This window comes from Bactrocera neohumeralis, chromosome 6 (assembly GCF_024586455.1).
Source record: "Bactrocera neohumeralis isolate Rockhampton chromosome 6, APGP_CSIRO_Bneo_wtdbg2-racon-allhic-juicebox.fasta_v2, whole genome shotgun sequence".
Classification (NCBI taxonomy): domain Eukaryota; kingdom Metazoa; phylum Arthropoda; class Insecta; order Diptera; family Tephritidae; genus Bactrocera; species Bactrocera neohumeralis.
In genome coordinates this window covers 12,422,321-12,442,790 of record NC_065923.1, presented here as the reverse complement: position 1 = coordinate 12,442,790, position 20,470 = coordinate 12,422,321, and the positions used below count along the sequence as shown (strand labels likewise).

General features: G+C 39.8%; 2 protein-coding genes across 3 annotated transcripts in view; one reads left to right on the top strand and one right to left on the bottom strand.

The window, feature by feature from the left end:
* Positions 1 to 20,470, top strand: part of LOC126761528 (neurobeachin-like protein 1) — a 107,877-nt gene that overhangs the window by 21,683 nt on the left and 65,724 nt on the right. For both annotated transcript variants that reach the window (XM_050477818.1, XM_050477817.1), the window contains 2 exons: positions 4,946 to 5,095; positions 6,584 to 6,741. In XM_050477818.1, coding sequence (XP_050333775.1) covers positions 4,946 to 5,095; positions 6,584 to 6,741 — 308 coding nt within the window. The remainder of the gene's footprint in view (positions 1 to 4,945; positions 5,096 to 6,583; positions 6,742 to 20,470) is intronic.
* LOC126761545 (larval cuticle protein A2B) lies at positions 15,752 to 17,298 on the bottom strand. The gene is made up of 3 exons (XM_050477843.1): positions 17,262 to 17,298; positions 16,866 to 17,108; positions 15,752 to 16,788 (listed from the first exon to the last, which is right to left on the bottom strand). The coding sequence occupies exons 1-3, from the start codon at positions 17,271 to 17,273 to the stop codon at positions 16,444 to 16,446; spliced, it is 600 nt and encodes a 199-aa protein (XP_050333800.1). The 5' UTR covers positions 17,274 to 17,298; the 3' UTR covers positions 15,752 to 16,443.

Here is a 20,470-nt window from a genome sequence, read left to right as displayed (position 1 = left end):
GGCCGAGACCACAAAATGACTCCATACGAATTTTCGTTTTCGCTCCAAAAATTTCAATTTCTCTAAATTTTTTTTATTGGAACTTATAAATAAGCTAGAGAATATTCTCTGACTGTTAAGGAAGATATCAGTATTTCCCCGGCTCTTAAGGTAATTTTCACGTATTTTTGGCTTGTCATGCAGTGTTCTATGTTTATTTATTTTATTTTCGTTATTTTGTAATCGAGAAAGCATAGAAAGTTGGCATAAAGAACTTTAATCCGCTTATACGTAACTTTCTTCCAACTCGGGAATCACCCAAGGAGCCACCGGATTAAGTGCATGCTTTATGCAAGTATTATTTGGTTCCCATTGGTTGGATAAAAGGGACATATTTTCCACCTTGGTAGGGTTCGAGGCCGATCTAAAACCTCTGCTGTGATGTGGGTCTGGCACTCGGCCGCAGTGCGACTCCACACTGCATTGAATTTTCAACGTCAGCCTCGAAATCCAACGCCGAATAACTCTGGCCAACAGGTGCTACGTCAGACTGAGTAGGTAATTGAGAAGTGCTTTCTCGTCCTACTAAATGGTGCGGAGGCATTGACGATGACCTGATAAGTCAACGGTACGCGTTTTCGTGGAGAAAGGTTCTGCCGTAGACTTATGGTCCTTTGAGCATTGGCAACAGAAGAAAGAGAAGATATAGATGACATGTAAGAATCCTCTATCTCTTCTCTTTTTACTCTAAGTACGAATAAGAAGAAAATTAAAAAAAAAATCAGCTAATTACTCTAAACTTTAGCTTTCTCGCTTAGCTAAACACCTTATCAAAGTCCCTTAACATTAAAATTTAAACAAAAAGTACCAAACATTAACCCCCACTTGACGAAAATGCCATGGACGCCCATGCCCGATGTCAAAGCTCCCCACAGTTTTCCACTTAAGTTCACAAGCTTCCAAAACGAATTTTCGTTGCGCTACTGAGCATCATCAGCATGTGTTTTGTACTTTTCAGCAGCCGAGTGGCTTAAGCGCATTTTCAATCAATGCCCGAGTCGCGCTCAAAGCCACTGTGTGACTTCATGGAGCCATTAGCTGCATGCGCTTCGTGCCGCAGGTGACTAACGGGTTGCGTCCGCCTTTAGTTCCGCTGCTGTAAACCCACTGATGGCGTCTACTTTATCACGACTTAAGCTTTATTGCCAGCATTAAAGTCAATTTTTCGATTTTTGTGTCTTCTTTCTGCCGCTTTACTCGCACTTTACAGCCAGTATTTATGGTTTAATGTGCATATTAAATATGTATGACGTCGCAGCTGTTGCGGTCGCATTGCCCCAATGACATGGCGCCTGACTGTGTGGCTGGTTTTGCTTTGCATTTTGCATTTTTGCAACTTTTCATTGCTTAGTTGTTTCTATTGTGTTATTCGTTTGTCTTCAGCTAGCCTATTTTTGCTCTACTTTTATTTAATTTTCTTTTGAAATTTATTCACATTTTCGTTTTCTTTCTAAATTGCGCTATTTCCTCTAATGCTTTTCAGTTTTCTCTAACTTTTGTTTTCGACATTTTTTCCCCAGCAATATTACAATAGGCGGAACTCTTTATGATTGCCACAAAGCATTTGGTTGCACAATTTGTTGCCTGGCATTGATTAATTTGTTAACAAACTTCGTCGCAATTTTCCACGCCTGCGCCTCTGAGTTGGCTTCTTTGCCGCTTATTATTTTTGCAGTTGTTGTGTTGTTGCAAGGAAAAGTGTCACAAATTGTTTATGAACTACTGAATAATCCCGTGGCTTGCCAAAACTCAATTAAGCCATGTCTAAATGTCTTGCCTTGCTTACGTTTTTCCCTATACCCAACAAAGTCGGATCGTTGAAAGCCCCTGTTGAGAGCCACTCGGCATTGCGCGGCGTGTAACAGGGGAAAGTGATTTTTTGCCACTTGCTGTCGGCAGTGCTGTTACCTCATCGTTGAACTTGAACTTTTGCGTTTTTCTATTTTCTCATTTGTTTTTAAATTTTTTTGCTTGTTTTTCTTCCATCTTTGTTTGGCGAAGTGATCGTCAAAGATTGCAATGTCTTGCCCATTTGCTTATGTTACGCCTGAGGGGAATCCGGTTTGTCTCATTATACTTTTGGAGGCTTTGTACGCCTTCTCCAAACACCTTTTATACCCAAGGATGGGAAGTCATACTATGGTATGGCAGCTTTTTAGCTTGGTATCAGGTTTTATGTATATACATATGTGTGGCAAAAAGCTTCCTTAAATGCAATTTATCCCGGCTTAGTCAAAAGGCTTTGCATATTCCCCCGATTTGAAATCGTTTTCGTCTTTGAAACCACAAACTACAAGGGAATGAACCTCTGAATTCAACGAAATCTCTTCACTCTTCGTAGTATTATATGCATATTAAAGAAACCGAAAGTGAGAAAACAAGCGTCCTAAAATATAATTATGAACATCTCTAACTAACCATGAACCTCATTGTTAACTGAATAAGTAGTTAGATGGACGAGAGTCTACTAAAATTAATATTGTTATCCCTACAAATTGTATAGGAGGCTGTGCTTAGTCCTGTATTTTTAGAAGCTGGCACTTCCGTTTTAATGTTCCCGAAGTCCGAATTCAAGATTAACGGTAGAAGTTCATGATGCATATGCTCTAGTAACCTTGATATTAAGCTTCGATATATTCCTAAATAACTTACGTGATTTTAGAAGTGTTTAGTCTCATGCGACTCGTCTATCCACCTCTGTTAATGACGATTACATTGAAATGTTAGTAGAAAATCATAATGTTGGCATTAGAGAGATAGCAGAGTATCTAAACATATCTTATGGATCGACTCCACTCTTTTGGTTAAGGTTTTGAGTATGAGACACATTCTAGTATGATTGTGACTGACTTTTTGGCAAAACACGAAACGACTATGACTTTTTTCTGTTTTCAAAAAATCGACCTCGGTTGGCAAACGCTTACTAATTGACATTTGGAGAGCAACATTAATTCGAACATAAAACAATGTTGTCCAACTAAATTCTAGTTACGGAAGCTTTCCGTCCAACCAAACATTTTGTATCGATTCGGTATGCGCGCGCAGTTAAGGCGTTAGGTGGGTTTCAGAGGTACAAAAAAGGGTATTGTTTACGATTTTTTTAATTAAAAAAAATTGTAATGAAAACAAAAAAAAAAAATCCGTCGTTCAATAACTACATAATGTTATTTTAAAGATGTATACACAATTCGAACTAAATCGGTCTATAACTTTTCGAGTAATCGTGTCCACCGAGGGTCTATCTCTAAGAATTTTACTCGGATAGATTTAAAATTTTGGGAGAATATTTTAAACATATTGCACTATTTAATAAGACAAAAAACAAAAAAATCGATTTTTTGAAATTTTCAAACCCACATAACCCCTTAAATAGACCAGTCCGAGTCAAATTTGATCTTGAGTGTATACCATAAAAAAAAAGTTACATTACACACAAATTTGAACGTCCTTAGTTATTTCCGTGCCTGCATCAGTTGTTGCATACAGATTTATGTGTGATGGAGTCACGTGATTTGCACAAAAACAATTGACTCGTTTCCAACTGGATGCAGACAACTCCGACGTTTTAGTATTTTTGAAGTTGAATTAAATGATTGTCTGTGCTTTTGTGCAAAGCATCGCTGCCGTGCCATCTATAGCAAATACTTCCACATATCCACACTCACACACACGTACATGTACACATGTTAAGTTATCTTCTGCTTGTGCATAACATTTTTCCGTCAGTCTCTTGACGCATGTAACCATCAAACATACATCTGTATTACATATTTACAGTGTGTACACATTTATTGTTGTGTGTGTGTGTTTCCTAATTTCATGCATTGCAATCACTTGTCTGCGCATGCGTGCAAACCGTGTGGGCTTTCCTCTTTCTTAATCACTTGCTTGCCGCTGTTACAATTGCTATTATGTTAGCTTGAGCGGTGTTGTTGTTATTTTTTGTTGTGTTATTGTTGTTGCAATTGCACGCTTGGCATGACATAACATTTGGTAATAGCAGCAAAATGCACTTAACTGCTTGTTGCGCATCAGATTGTTTGCAGATGATTCACTTGTCTCGTTTGTCAGCCGACAGTGTTGGGTTGTGGCCCCTGTCTGCGCCAACAAATGAGCGTAGATCATTGTCGCAATTAGCATAATTCGACAGTAAAAGATGCACGGCTGGTGGGTAGATTATTTGCATGTACATGTGTGCATGTCAGAAAATTTGCAAGTGAATGTGCTTGTTAATTGAACGCGTGGATTTGTGTATTCGACTTTTGGCGCGCCCTGCAGTAATATTCGAAAAATGCCGAACTGATGCCATGTTGTCTTTTAAGGAATATTGTGGAATTAATAATAGAATTCAGTGCTGTCATGTGTTGCAATAATAAACTTTGGAAATATATTGAGGAATGTTGTTTGGCTGGCGTGATATAAATGGCGATACTCGTTACTTACGCAAGTTTGACTCTTCTGGGAACCGTTCTCAATTTGACCAATCCAAAGTCTATAACTAGCTTCGAGGAAGAAGAAGTGATGGAACACAAGTACATCTGACCTCTTTCCTAAGATGAAAATTTTGTTTTGAGCAAAATCTAGTAAAAAAATAATTTTGGTTTATCGGAGTTATATCCAACTATCGATATTATTAAGTACATGTTGAACAGTCATAACTTCGGCGAACCATGAGAGAGACCTGAAACTGAGCACCTTAACAAATTTTGTGAAATGCTCAAAGCACATTTCTGATTTATAAGAGTCTATATGATCGATAATAGAATATATTAATTCATTTGGAAATGCATACTAATCTCATATCCCATTTAAATATTTTTCTCAATTTTTTTTTTTTTTGATTTTTTTTTCATTTCTATTATCAAGCATTTTAATTCACTCAGCGTCTTACATTCATTTCTTGCAGGTCAAACCTTTGCATGATGTGTATCAACGTGAAATCGAATTGAACCTTTGGGAGCCAATCAATCGTTATTGGGCTGAATGTTACGAGGCCTGTAAAGCAGCCTCGAAGAAACGCGGCACTTATCAAGCAGAAAACCGACGAATTTTCAATGTGAGTATTTAATTGTAAAACATAAAAAAACGTTCAGTTTGTATGCTATAGTAGCCCATTTCCGACAAATGAGCGGCTTCTTTGGGGGAAAAAGGAACGTGTGCAAAATTTCAGATCGTTATCTCAAAGGCTTAGGGCTTGGCGCTTCACAGAAGACAGACAGACGAACATGTCTAAATCTACTCAGCTCATCACGTTGATTATTTGTATATACATATAGTTGTATTTTAAAAGACCTCCGACGTCTCCTTGATTGAGTGAATGTTATAACGAAGTAAAATAGGTTAGCTTAATCTAGTAGACCAATAAGACACGTATAGACCAGTTTTGGTCTTCTGCGATATCAGATAGAGTTCAGTTGCTAGGTCCAAGTGGAGTAGTCATCCTTTAGAATTGCTAGCTTTTCTCACTCTTTCTTTCACGTTGTGCTTCCACAGCAGTTTACTGTCCAAGACTACCCCTAGGTACTTAGTGCGGTCCTTGAGAGAGAGTTGTGTCCCATTTTTCGAAGGAAACTTCCATAGAGAAATTTTGTGTTTTCTTGTGAACAAGCATATCCGTTCTCCAGGTTCAACCCCAGACCCGCTTGCGATGCCCATTTCTGGACTGTATTGAGAGTGGTGGTCATAATACTGCTAATGGTCTGTAGACACCTATTATTAAAATGGCAATGTCGTCCGCATATGCCACTATCTTAGTTTCATAGCAGCTTTTCCATCATTAATGTCCATACTTGGACGTCTACAGACTTCCTTGGCCATTTTAGCGTCGTTCCATCCTGGTCTTATCCGTTCAGAGGTCAAAAGGCTTCTGATCCAGCATTGTATAGCAGAATCAAGATCTATTGACTGAATACTGTTCAGAATAGATTCCGTAGAGACGTTGTTAAACGCTCCAGAAATATCCAGGAATGCTCCAAGAACGTATTCTTTATATTCAAGAGTACTTTTGATATTAAATACCAGTGGATAGAGTGCAGTCTTTACTGATTTGCTCTTCGTATATGCGTGCTGTGCCTTGGACAAGCTTCTAAGAGATTTTCTATGGAAGCATCCCCAAAAATCGCGGAGTGGAGTGCCAATTCAATTTTATTCTCCGTAAAGTTGTATTCGAGAACGTTTGTCGCACTACATCCTTTGTAGCTAGATCTAATCGCGTCCTTATAGCCTGAAAAACGCACACTGACCAGGTCTTCCAATGAGTTCTGGCAGTTGTCCGTCCACTCTCCGCTACTTTTGCCAATTAGACCGGGCGAGGCGGCACTTTTGGGTAAGATTTTCTAAGTCCCGCCATCTCGTGGGTCTTTTCAAATTTAATAAAAAAGAAATAAAATAATTATCGGATTAAATTGAACGAAGTGGGCTGAAATGGCCTAAAATAAATTGAACTGTGTCTTTTCGAGAATCATCAAATTGAATTAGATAACATTAAAAACTAAATTTTATAATCTCAATTAACATTTTATTATCATCCATCGTCTTCTTACAGCAAAAAATCGTAATGCCTTGGAAGGTGCGACAAGTCGAGGAGATGACACGTCTGAATGCCGCTACGCTCGCGCAAAAGACCACAAATAGTCACATCAAGAAGCGCTGGAAGATGGCCAAACGTTTTTTGTACGGACCGCGTGGCCCATGGTTTACGGGGTAAGTGAAATGAGAAGCGCACGGGCGGGTCTAGTGCCAGCTAGTACAACATGTAGTGGGCAGCCGCAATTTGTCTGCCGTGCCTTGTGCACTCGAACGCGTCATGACATAATCACGACTAGTAGCGATCGTACGCCTTTCCCTTTTCGCTTGCGATTTAATTGTGGAATTCACCGCGTATAACTGTGCTGCAAATTGTATTAAGTACTGTGCAGTTATAATTTCACTTTATGATTACTCACTTACCTTACTTTTGGCTGTCGCATTGTTTTGGCGTGCTGAATGTGCCAACGAACTACGGCGATTGTAAGACGAGTAATTAAGTTTTTATTTTTAGCTAAGCCACTGGATAAGACACAAACGAACTACGATTTTGCTAATGCGCTGACGGATTTTATGTGTCTCGTTTTCTTTGTTTTCATATATTTTCTTCTCATTTATTTGATTTTGTTTTTACTTTTAAACGGTATCTTTGCCTCGTCGCTCATTTCATTTCGAGTAATCAAGGTAATCAAAGTTTGATTCGTAGCAATTGCGCCGGATTGAACGTGACGTCTTTAAATGATGTGCAGGCACACTGCGTTTAAATCGCTTTTATGAGAAATTAGGCAGCTCCGCGTTAAACTCAGCTTAAATTAAAACGTGTAATTGTGCTTTTAATATGATTTTCTCTTTATCTCCAGCGTCGTGGCGAGCACAGCCGCCATCACGGTATCGATTTACTTTCTAACTGAAATATAACTGTTATTAATTTTGCAGTTTTTAATTAGGAATTCATGTGACACTCTCGTTGACGTTTTCGCCGCTGAGATTTATGTGATATCAGTTCGTTTTTGTTTTGCTCTTATGGTCTCAGTTTTAATTGGGTGGTGGTGGTGTCTGTCAATTCGGCTAGTTAGAAGGCCAATGCATTATGTGATCGTGATTACGGTACTTTAACGTTTAATTTTCTTAAGCTTAATTAATTTCACAGTACGATTAGTGACATTCGCGTTATACACGGTTTTTTTTCACCAAGGGCTGTGCAATATGCAAGTGTATCGATTTTCTGGTTGATATGAAAGTCTTTCACGAAAATTCCTACAAAGTAAATGATACTTTTAAAGTTTCAAGGCCTTATACTCTTAATTTAACTTTTTAAGATTTGTTAAAATCTGAACAGGGTATATTAGGTTAGGTTAGGTTAGGTTAGATGGCTGATCAAAGATCACACGTAGACTAATAATGTAGTCCTTTGTGATGCCATTGAAAAAGAACTCCCGTGTTCGGACTTATAGATTGGCGAAGCGCTTTGTAGCCAATACATAGTTACACAGACGCTTAACTTCAACACCCGAGAGTTCAGTGGGATGTCCAAAGGTATGCTCCCCCAAGAGTCTAAGTCTTGACCTCCCAAACGCGGGACAGTCAAGCAGGAAGTGCTGGTTTGTTTCTATCGCATCCTCTTCCAAACAGCTTCTGCAGTCAGCATCTGGTAAGATACCCATTCTTACCGCATGTAGGCCAATAGGACAGTGGCCTGTTAAGAGTCCCACTAATAATGAGAGGTTAGCCTTACTGAGGGCTAAGAGATAATTAGATTTCCTGCGATCTATCCTGGGCCAGAAGGCTTTTGCAACCGCACAAGTGCCGATGCTGGCCCAGCATTGGATTAGCATCCGCGTGGCCCAGCTATCTAGCAGTAGAGCACAAGAAGATACAGGAGCACCGATCCGCTCCCATTCTGCCGACAATGATTCTAGGGTGCCTTTCCTTGCTAACTCATCAGCTTTTCAATTACCAGCAATTCCGCTGTGTCCCGGCACCCATACCAGTCTAATCCTAAAAACTCTAGCTGCTAGAGACAGCGACGTTAGACATTCTTCGACCAACCCTGAACGCACTGTGAATGAGTTCAAGGCTAGTATTGCCGCTCTACTGTCTGAGTGAATGGTCACTTCTCTGAAGGTGGATGCACTCCGTAGCAGCAAATCTGCTGCTACCTTGATAGCTGCGACCTCAGCCTGGAATACACTATAGTAATCGGGGAGTCTGAAGCAGGAGTTGATAGAGATTTCCCGACAGTACACCCCTCCACCAACCTTCCCCCCAAGCTTTGCCCCATCCGTGAAGAAGCTTGCTGCCCCTCTCCTCCAACGGCTGATGAAGTCCGTAAAAAACGATGCTCATTGCCTTTTTGGACTTCAAAGGCATCGTCCACAATGTATTTGTTCCTTCTCTACACACCGTCAACGCCAAGTTTTACGTGGAAGTCCTCAATAGACTCAAACGAAGGATCAATCAGAACGACAACGCCCTGACTCGCGCCGCCTTTCTTGTGAACAGCTACCTAACAAAGGCCGGTATTCCAACGCTTCCCCAGCCGCCCTACAGCCCAGATATGGCCCCCGGACTTTTTTAGTTTCCTTGCCTGAAAAGACCGATGAAAGTCAAGCATTTTGAGATGACCGAGGGGATCCAAGCAGCATGCACCTCGGCTCTCAAGGCTATTCCAGAGAATGCCTTCCATGACGCCTTCAATGTTTGAAAATCGCGCTGGCAGCGCTGCATCGACGCAGAAGGAGCCTATTTTGGAAGTTTGTGAAGAATTGTAACGTTTGGTTCAATAAATTTTTTTTTAAATCGACTCAGTCCTATTACTTTCCGGACAAACCCTGTATATCTTCATGAAAATTGGTGTCTGTTATAGTGTTAGGCAACGCTACAATCTCTGCACAAATTTTTCAGAACGGGTTACTATAGCATATACATATATAGCTGCCATGCAAACTGAACGATCAGAATGAAGGTCTTGTATGGAAAACATTTGTATTTGTGAAGATATTACTGGGGGCAACTGAAGTTAACGTTTTTTCTGGTTTTATTTACCTACATTCCTATATATTATTTATATTTCTCATTTACTTCGATTAACCATGTAAGTCAGTGTCTTTCGATAAACTTGTATGAAGATTTCACATTCATTCGACCACAATTCGCCTCCTATTTGTCTTATTACTCTCTTACAACACATTGAAGATCCCTCGCTTTGTGATTCGAATACTCTTTAGGCATAAAATTCAACTTTTCATTTGATTTTGGTCAATAGGTATAAAACTTATCTCTATTAACATTGAATAATTAATAAATTTTCGCATTAAAATTATATATTTGAGAAACCACTTATGCAAAACACCTTCGCATTTTCATTGACATTGTGCACGCTGCGCATGCGTGCAAGCCGGACTCTTAGAACGGTCACTATCAAGACATTTTCGCTGCGACAAGTGTCCTCGACTATCGAAATCGAGTTCTTAGCCGAGTAAAATATCAATAGCCGCTTGACATATTTGACAAACTCACACACATTAAAATACCTTTTTTCATCAACGCTTAAGTAATTGCGTGTGTGTGTGTGAGTGCGCAACGCATGCGTGCCGAAATCCGTTTTGCTGCGACCGGTGGGGCGCGTCCACTAATTGCTTGCCGTATTTATAAAAAAAAAATAAAATAATTCGATTGCCACATTTGCATAAGCAAAAATAAATTTAAAAAACAACAACAACTATTGCACTTGATCTAATTTAACCGGACAGACAAGCAAATGAAACGCAATGCGACACTCAAGCCAGTTGTCGATTGAGACAAATTTTTTGGTTTTCTTATTTATTACAACTCATTAGGTGCTCAATATTTATTTATTGTCTCTTTGCCTTAAATGTACACATGTGTGTGTGCATTTGAGTTTCTTATTCTTCATTGCGTATTGCAAATGCACACAGCTGTTAATTGACTTGTAATCGATGTTTTGATTTGCCGACACCTTGAAAACGATTTCATTAACAAATGTGAGTTATTTTGAATGCCAATTGGACTGCTTTGAGGCTGCTTTACAATTGCTACGGTAAGGAATTAATGAATTGTAATTATACCGGTATTTTAGTAGAATTCAGTTAGTAGTCAGCGATTATGGTTATTACTTAATAATTAGTAGCAATAATTAACTTTATTTCTTGTCTAATGTATTTTCCATTGAAGGGTGATCCATTTCGAGGTTCCCTACATTTTTAAAGAAAAACACACAAATTTTAAAATTTAAATTTAAACATTCTTTGGCATTTATTTTTTGAAGATTGTCTCTCTCAAATGTTGGCCGCGGCTACTTCTCAGATGGTCCATCCGTTGACTCCATTTTTCGATGACTCGTTCGAGCGTTTCGACTGGTAACTAACGACTGACCACGGTCGATGTTTTACTCCAAGACTTGAATCGAAGCATAGTCCGCATTGTCCGCATAGACTTTAGATTTTGCATATCCCCACAGGAAAAAGTTTATTATCTTGGTGGCCAATAGACCGGCCGCAAAGGAGAAATTATTCGCTCATTGAAGTGTTTTCTTAATAAATCCATTAATTGATGCGATGTGTGGAAAGTGGCGCCGTCTTGTTAAAATGTCACCTAGATCACGAACTTTAATCACAGGCATCAAACAATCGGTTATCATAACGCGATAACCGTTGCTATTAACGGATGCGTCTTCACCGGCATCATCTTTGAAAAAAAAAATGGACCGATAATTCCACTTTCCCACAAACCACACCAAACCGTTATTTGTTCTAGATAAAATCTTATTTATCGCTGAACAAAAGCGCTAGAAAACGTCGGATCTTCAATGTCGGTAGGGAAGATGTTCGAAGGTCGAGCGGCTTCAGTTCTTCCACAAGCTGTATTTTGTGTACGTTTTCAATTTACGATCTCGACGTAAAATGCGCCAAGTCGTTCCATACGTCAGTCCGAGTTGCTGCGAACGGCGCCGAATCGACTCTCCACGGTCTTCGTGTACACTCTCAGCTACGGCTGCTATATTTTCTTCACTGCGTGCTGGACGTGGTCTATTCGATCGAATATTATCCAATAATGAATACTGAGTCTCAAAATGGGTGATGGTGTAGCGAATAGTACGCTCAGTAGTCCGATTATAACTTGAACGAAGCGCGCGAAACACATTCTTTACAAAACGTGAATTTTCTTAATAAAGTTGAGCGATTTGTAAAAGTCGTTCAGGTGTAAGTTTTTCCATGATGAAATACCAAAACACACAGAACAAAATTACATGAAAACTTGACACGACTCAGGAGTAATATGTCAAAAAAGGCTATTGAAATAAGTACCTCTACTTGGATCGCACGTTATAATTATTTTCGAAAAATCAGTCATTTGAAAATACTCATTTTTTTGTCTTCGAAAATCGGTCTTACAGCTCTGTTGCACAACTCAGTACCAGAGAAGCTACTATATCTTTAACCATAATTAAATTTTCATCATTAAAATTGAGATATTCGCCCAAAAACTGTTAAATTTTTTTGGAAAAAATAGTACATGTCGCTAACATCCCACTAGATCAACGCAGAACAGTAAACTCTGAGTGGTACATAACATTTTGTTGCACAGTTTTTTCTCTAGAGATCAGGGAAATCATCACGACAATGCGAGTTCTCACACATCGACTTAAAACATCGATTTCATAATGCCTAGTCACCAAACGACTTCTTTTTATTCTCGTTCGTAAAAATGAAAGAAGAGGTCAAAGTTTTTCGATACCTGAAGAGGCGGTTAATGCGTTCAGAAGGCATGTCTTGGATACACCTCAATCAGAGTGGCAGAAGTGCTTTGACAATTGGTTCAAACGCATGAAAAAGTTTCCAGACTTAATGAAGAATATTTTGAAAAATAATAATGACTAATATTTGTTTTTGTTCTCTAAACCCAAATTATAAAAGGCAACCCACGTATATATACTTAAAAGGTGTCCGACGTTTTTTTAATATCCCTGTTGTAGGTATAATATATATATAATAATATTTATATGTAATATTAAAAATAGTTGGATACTTACCGATTTTTGTTTTTTCTAAATTTTGCTTACATACTATATACCAGCGTTCACTGTTTACGCACATATGTACCTATACTTATGTATATATATTTAAATTTGCAATAAAATTGTTATTACTTCACTTCATCTGAAACTTCAGTTGTCCACACCCAATCAACTTGTAGATCACCACCGAAAATTGCACCAAATACATACAAACACGCATGTTTATATATGTAAGTAGGCTTACACTGAAAGTGCATTAGCTGATGTAATATCCGCCGAAATTTGCCAATTTTAATTTGAAGCATACTTTGTGCTGCGTTGACTGGTCAGATGGGTGCCACAACGGGCTGCACGAGTAAATGTCAACATACTCATAAATCTAATAAAATATTATGAAATGTTTGCAATTCTTTACTTAATGTATTATATATTTATATCGTATAGCACACATATGCAAATATGTGCATAAGCTGCTTGTGTAAGTAAAATAGCGCTGCTGTTGGTGCAACTGTGTAAGAATTTATTGCAATAAATTCAACTCAATTTAAATCAAATTTTTGGCGATGTGGTAATTCTACGCTATAATATATTAATGCTTCTACGGAAAGTTTCTGAGGAGTTTTCTTGAATATCTTATACTGCCACATATTTTGTGATATTTTTCGATAGACCGTTATATTTATTTGTTTCAAAAATTAACAGAACGTCCCGGACATCGGTCATTGAAAGTATTGCCAGTTAAATTTGTGTCAGCATATTTCAATTATTATTCTATTTTAAATACAAAATATTAGGAAAACAAAATTGATGTTTTTGTTTTTAGTAGTTCTTCACTATTTTCTCAAAATTTCGATAATTTCGTTTATAATAATTTCTCTGTTAAAATCTACCTATCAAATAAGTCGAACTATACTACAAAGAATAATGGGGCCGCAACTATTTTTTATAAATATATCTTTACCACAAGATCTATGTAAAAAAATTGCCTAAAATTAAAATACAGCTACAATATTTTTAGAAGCTTTTTTATGAAAATCTATGTCTTCCTATAAGCCACAAAATTTCCATGGTGGAATCTCAAGTATCGACAGATCATCCTAACTCTCAACCCCTCTCTTCTTAGGCGTTTTATTTCAATGCCCGTTAGTGCCAATAGAAGGCAGAAAATATGACATCCCAGAACTTTCAGCCTTAATCTCCCGAAGTCGGTTCCAAGATAACTTTTGACTTTGATTTTTAGTTGGTGTTTTCATGTTTGTAAATTCCTTTGAATATTTCGGTTGACAGTAGTGACGTTGTATTTGTTTTACTGAGTAGAGTTATAATGATTCGTTTGATAACTTGTGTCCATTTTGAAGGTAATTTCATGATGTCACTCTTATTCTCTCGTCTCTATTGGCCAAAAATCCATAACAATCGAATTTATCGTAGACAGAAACATGTGTAATCCCTTGGTGCCAACTCTGAACGATAAAGTGGACGGACAAACACTCCAACCAAGTTCTCGGTGCTTCTGGCGAGTTACTACCGATGTGTGTGAGCTGGCGTTGAGCAACATACTTCATACGTACCAATTGTTGACACTATAGTTTGAATTAAGAATTTGACTGTAGAGGCACACAATTACAGAGCAGAACCCTCCTGAAAATTAATCCTTGCGTGGCCACAAATAGCTCAGATTCGATGACGACCTTTGCTGCGCGTATTACGTCGAGATCTTAAATTGAAAATGTACAAAATACAACTTGTCCAAAACAGAAGCCGCTCAACCTACTCAAGCGACATCGCTTTGGTCTATGGGCCCTTTGAAAAGTTCCAAGAAAATCCGCCGTTTTCGAGCCAAATTTTGTTCAGCGATGAGGCTCATTCCTGGCCTAATGGGTATGTACACAAGCAAAATTGTCGCATTTGGGACGAAGAGCAACCTAAAAAGATTCAAGAGCTGCCATTTCATCCAGAAAAAATAACGGTTTGGTGTGTTTGTGCTATCATGGTGGAATCATCGGTCCATATTTCTTCAAAAATTATGCTGTTGGGAACATAACTGTCTATGGCGACTGTTATCGCGCTACGAAAACCGACTATTCAAAGTATTTATTGAGGGAACACTTCGGTGAGCAGTTAATTTCACGTGTTTGGACGGTCGATTGGCCACCACAATTGTGTGATAACACACCTTTAGACTTTTTCCTGTGCGGATATGTAAATTCTAAAGTCTATGCGAACAATCACGCATCGATTCAGACCTTGGAGCAAAACATCACGCGTGTCATTCGCCAGTTACTAGTCGAAATGATCGAACGAGTCATCGAAAATTGAACTCAACGGATGGATCATCTGAGAAGTAGCCGCGGCCAACATTTCTAGAGAGATAATCTTCAAAAACTAAATGCCAAATAATGTTCTTTCGAATGATCATAAACATCACCCATTAAATTTGAAGTTTCTGCATTTTACTTTAAAAAAGTAGAAAACCTCAAAATTGATCACCTTTTAGTATCAAGACCAGTGTTCATGAACACTATTCGCATTTTCAGCCAGCTGGTTTGTCCTGTTTGTCTTATCGATGAAAAACTAAAATACCAAGTATTTTCTCTTTTCTGATGCTCATCTATGAAGTGAAAACAATACTGAGTCAAGCAATCGCCAAATTTTCTGATTTGTTTTTTAGCACGATGTACTATATTATCTATCTAGCGCAATATAGCGATTGCACTTATGCAACGCGAGATATAGATCACTAAATCTATTGAAGATTTTTTAACTAAATCTTATATAAAATATAAAACGACAAATCGTCAAATTAGTTCTTCCTAATAACTGTTTAAGGGCTCTTTCATCAGTAAAGTTCCTGAGATGATTGCTCTAGTGATCATGGGTGTTGAGTGAAATCTGTAAACATTTTACATAACCTGTAATGTTCTATTTAACATACATGTTCTGACTATTGGTTTATGTTCTCCAAGTTAAGTATATTTCTTTTTTTGATTAACTTGTTTTGTAAATTAAAAGAAAGTTGTTTTTTTGTTTTGAAATTGCATACTTTGATACACTTTATTCGGTTTACATATGAGTATTAACATACAATAATTGTAATGTAGGTATTTATCGCGGTCAAACAGCCTTAAAATAACTAATAAAAAACGAGAATTGTAACGAATAACGAAGATAATATTTTAGTATGAAGAAGATGGTAAAGCGCGTGAATGTACATATGTATGAAATATTGAGATATTTGAACATATATAAATATTTATAGAGATATAATAACAAGCCAACGAGATTAACATATAATAATAAAAAGCATTTAGCAAAGTGCCACGTTGTCAACGTCCTTCGGCTGGGAGACTCCAACAGTGTGCAGCAGAGAGTGGAGACCAACTGAAGTGCGAATTCGAAGTGCGTATGTATGTATGTGATTGAGAGTGTGTGTGTTAGCTACGACTACCACCACTACTACTACTACTATTACGGTTGTTCTTACGGTATTTGTTAAAACGTTTACAGTAGAATTCCGTCTGCTGCCGTGCGAGAACACTTCAAACCCGGATGCACTTTGCGGCATACTACCGTTAGGCGGAGCAAATGCCAATGCTTTTGTTTTGTTGGACGGTTTGTCTGTTTGTTTGGTGGTTTTGTTGGCTTGCAGAGGGCTACGAGTAATGTTGTAATGTGTAATGTTGTTGTTGTTGTCATTCATTCAATCATGGGGTGATGGCAGCGGCAAGAGGTCGGCAACGGCAATACTTCACATTTTCTCATATGTGAATTGACTAAGTGTAGTATATTTGTTGTGCTTGTTGTTGTTGAAGAGCTGTTTTCCTTAAACATGCAGCACACGTCTAACCGTGGTAGATGGGTGCAGCAAGTGGTCCGTGAGCAAGCGCTGGCAATCCTGGCAAGGCGGCCAAAGCTGGCAAGGCTGGCAGAGCTGGGATGGCTGGAATGGCCTTCGCAATGACTGGTGCGTGCAAAAGCGGAGCTGGAGCTAGAATCTTGGCAACTGGGGCGACGGCCTTAACGGCGAGAGGTTCGCGGCGAACGATTGCGTTAAAGCCGTGCACTGGATCGGCGGCGTATTCGACAATGCGACGTGTGCCATCAGGCTCAATGAGCGAGTAGGCGCCCTGCACCACATCACCGCTGCGTTGTTCCTGTTGGCTCTTCACATCACCGGTTGAACCATCCTAGTAGGAAGGGTAAAAAGACGAGAAATCAATGGTTAATAAGGCTGTGTTGGCTTTTACGCGGCACTCATACTCACATGTACGTCATAGCTGAAGCTGTATTGTGGATTGGGGTCGTATGGCTCGGGAGCGGCCACCTTGGCGACGGCAAGTGGCGCGGCGTACTTGGTGATGGCGGGCAGCACAGGCGTAGCGATCTTCGTCAAAGCTGGCAGTGCAGGCAAGGCGGGCAAAGCAGGCAACGCCAGACCGGGGTAACCGGCACCTGGCAGGACAGCGACGGCGCTGGCGGCGGCCACCAAAGCGCTGAGAATGATCAACTGCAAATAGAAGAAAAGTGTCAACAAGCGTTAACTTTCTGTTCTAAGCAGCGGCAGCAGCCAGTTGCTTGGACAGGAGTTGTGCAATTTTGCTAATCCTTCGGCGGAGGTGCGTGCGTGAGCACACACACACCCACAAGCAGACACACTTGCCTTTTGTACCATGATTGCTTGACTGTTGCGTTTGACAAATGAAATTACTCTGTGGTTCTATGCAAGATCAGCAATTGCTTTATATAGGCGCAGCAGCCAGCCGATTTTGCTGCCACTTCGCAGAAAATGTGTGCATTGAAATTTACGCCCGCTTGTACTTGCCATTTGGCTGATGCAAGCGACGAACAACAGTGCAGAAAACAACAACAATTCCAACAACAACACAAAATTTATACAAATCTTTATGCAAAAGTGAGAAAAAAGTGCCAGACAACAGCAGCAACAACAAGAGAACACAAAGGCGTATTAGACGCATAGAAAAAATGTATCTTTGAACGAAATTAAAATAATTCATTTTTCGTCGTTATGGTGACGGCAACAGCGACGGCGGTGACGGCGGAGCGCTTGCTGAATGCTGTGCGCGCTGAGTGGTGCTGAGCGCGGAGGCGGCGGTGGCCACGTTCGCGATTTAGGCATAGGTTAGGCGCTTATGCGCTTAGGCCTATAACAACGCCACTGCAACGAATGCGGCACAGCAATAACAACATCGCTGACAACAGCAGTAATGAAAAATAAGAACAGCAAATGGCAAGAGCACGCATGCCGCCAAGAAACAAGCCCCACACACACCCATCTCGTAACTGGTGCACTGTCTCAGTCTCAGCTTCAGCGGCTTGGCGGCTTGCTGGCTTAGCGGCGCAGTGTGTTGCATGCCCCACAGGCGTCGCCCAAGTACACATACAATGGGCACTGTATACGCACGCGTTTGCGCATGCCATTTTTCAGCCGCGGCGAGGTGGCAGGGCATTTTTTGCCAGCGCCGCCACTCCATAGGCCAGTTGCCGTACCGTACGTAATGCACAATTTAGGCCTATTAAGCCACCACTGCGGCAGATCGAACGCGTGTCGGACAAGTCGAGTAGTGGACAAAATACTAACGATTAAAAAATGCAAATACTAGCGCACGCTTACACACTCTTACACACACAAACACACATACTCATACACAAACATATGTACATTCATACACATGCAGGTAGGCCGTTAGTTGCATGCATTTCGTTGGCGGCTCCTTTCGTTGTCACTGATTGCGGCCGCTTTGGCTGCACCCCTCAATGCTGGCGGCTGGCGGCTTCCGCCTTAAATGCTCGCCTTTAATTGACAAATTTAACTTAGCATTTCGTTTCGGTTTTAATTTAAAAGCAAAAGTCCCTAAAATCACGCAATGCTTTAAGTATTCTAAATAAACTGCTTTAGTAAAAATCGTGCCGGTAATTAGTTTTATGCTTCGTGTCACTTAAGTGCCGCGAATGTGGTTAGAAATGACACGAGGTGTGCCGCTGTGCATAACGAAATCAATAAATAACTATGCATCTGTTCCACAGCGGTTAAAATAATTTAATTAACATCTTAATCTAAAAGCTTTGATAAAAGTTCTTCCTTCGGTCGTAAGAGGGAAAAGCATTTTGCAAGATAATTTAAAATAGTTCTTTGACCCTGTTTAACTATAACTTTACTTTTGATATTATCAAACTAATTTCAGACTTAGGAGAAAATTATTCGCACCACCAGAAGGAAACGTTGGAGAGCGTAACAAGCTTGTCTGTCTGTCGGCCTGTTTGTATGTACATATATACTCGAACTAGTCTCTCTGAAACTTTTCACGCGTCCTTTTCTCACCAAAATGCTGCTCGTATGTCGGAACCGCCGATATCGGATCCCTATCGATCAAAATCAAAGCTACGTATAAAAATATTATACCAAAGTGAACATTTTTTTGTGTTGTGAAATCACATTTAGTTATTCGAACTTGTGATTCCATAATAATATATTTAAAGATCGAAAAATGAATTAATGTTGCCAAAAATTGACACAAACTCTAGTCAGGGCAATGATGATTTCCAGGTACTTGATGCCATATATTATTCAAGATTTCCCTAAGCTTATTATACCCTGAAAAGGGTGTATTAAGTTTGTCACGAAGTTTGTAACACCCAGAAGGAAGCGTAGGTGACCCTATATAGTAAAAATAAATAAATGATCAGTATGTCGAGCTGAGTCGATTTAGCCATGTCCGTCTGTCTATTTGTCTATACCGAACAGCTAGGGTCGTTTGCGCGTGAACTGTTTAAGCGGCGAAGGCGGTTAGCTGAAAGTTAGGCTTAGTTTCTGTATGATTGGTGGGTGTAAGTGATGTGTGTATGGGGTCCAGAGCCGTATGGAAGCTCAACTGGTAGTAGTTTCGGCTACGAGGTCTGACCGGAGACTTAATTCTGACTGGTCGCTCCAACCTGCTCGTCACGGGGAGTATCGTGGTGGTTGTGGTCAAAACCCAAAAGCGGGAGGAACTGACACTTTGTCAGTTGAATATGGAATTGCACCGGGTGCCGGACCCAAAGCACGGCAGAGGTTTTAGATGGGCCTCGAACCCTACCAAGGTGGTTAGTGTGTCCATTCCACACTGCCAATTGGTACTGAAAATGCTTTGCATTCTCAGGGCGCTGATCAACGCATTGATTTGATCCGCTGTGCTTTTGAGCTCCGTGGAGTAAGGCTGTCGCCAGCAGGTGCCCACGTAAAACACACCGGACGTTGTCCGTTAACTATGTTTTGTCTGTCTGTATATATACGAACTAGTCCCTCAGTTTTTAAGATATCGTTTTGAAATTTTGCAAACGTCATTTTCTCTTCAAGAAGCTGCTCATTTGTCGGAACGGCCGATATCGTGAAGGGTATTTAGCTTCGGTGCAACCGAAGTTAACGTTTTTTCTTGTTTTTTTATATTCTGGACCCTTATCTGGCGGTGAACAAGATATCTCTAATTAAATTTTTCTGAAACCAAAATGATTTATTTTCTATACAAACAAAGATTGGCAATACTTTACCAAGAAGTTCAAGGCTACCCTTAACAGTAAGGCTGAATGGATTGATTCCACTCTCGAGCTATTGCTTGGGTTAGTGTAATCAAGTGGTACACTGACGGCTCGAAAAGTCGGAGGGAATCGATGCAGGAGTCGTAGGACCACCCACCAAACTCTCCATATCAATGGGAAGTTTTCCGAGCATATATCAAGCAGAGGTCTTTGCCATAAGTCAATGCGTAGAGATAAACCTCCAACGCAACTATCGTAACGAACATATAACCATGCTTAACGACAGTCAAGCGGCACTTGAAGCGATCTCTGCCTACGAAATTAAATCGCTGCTGG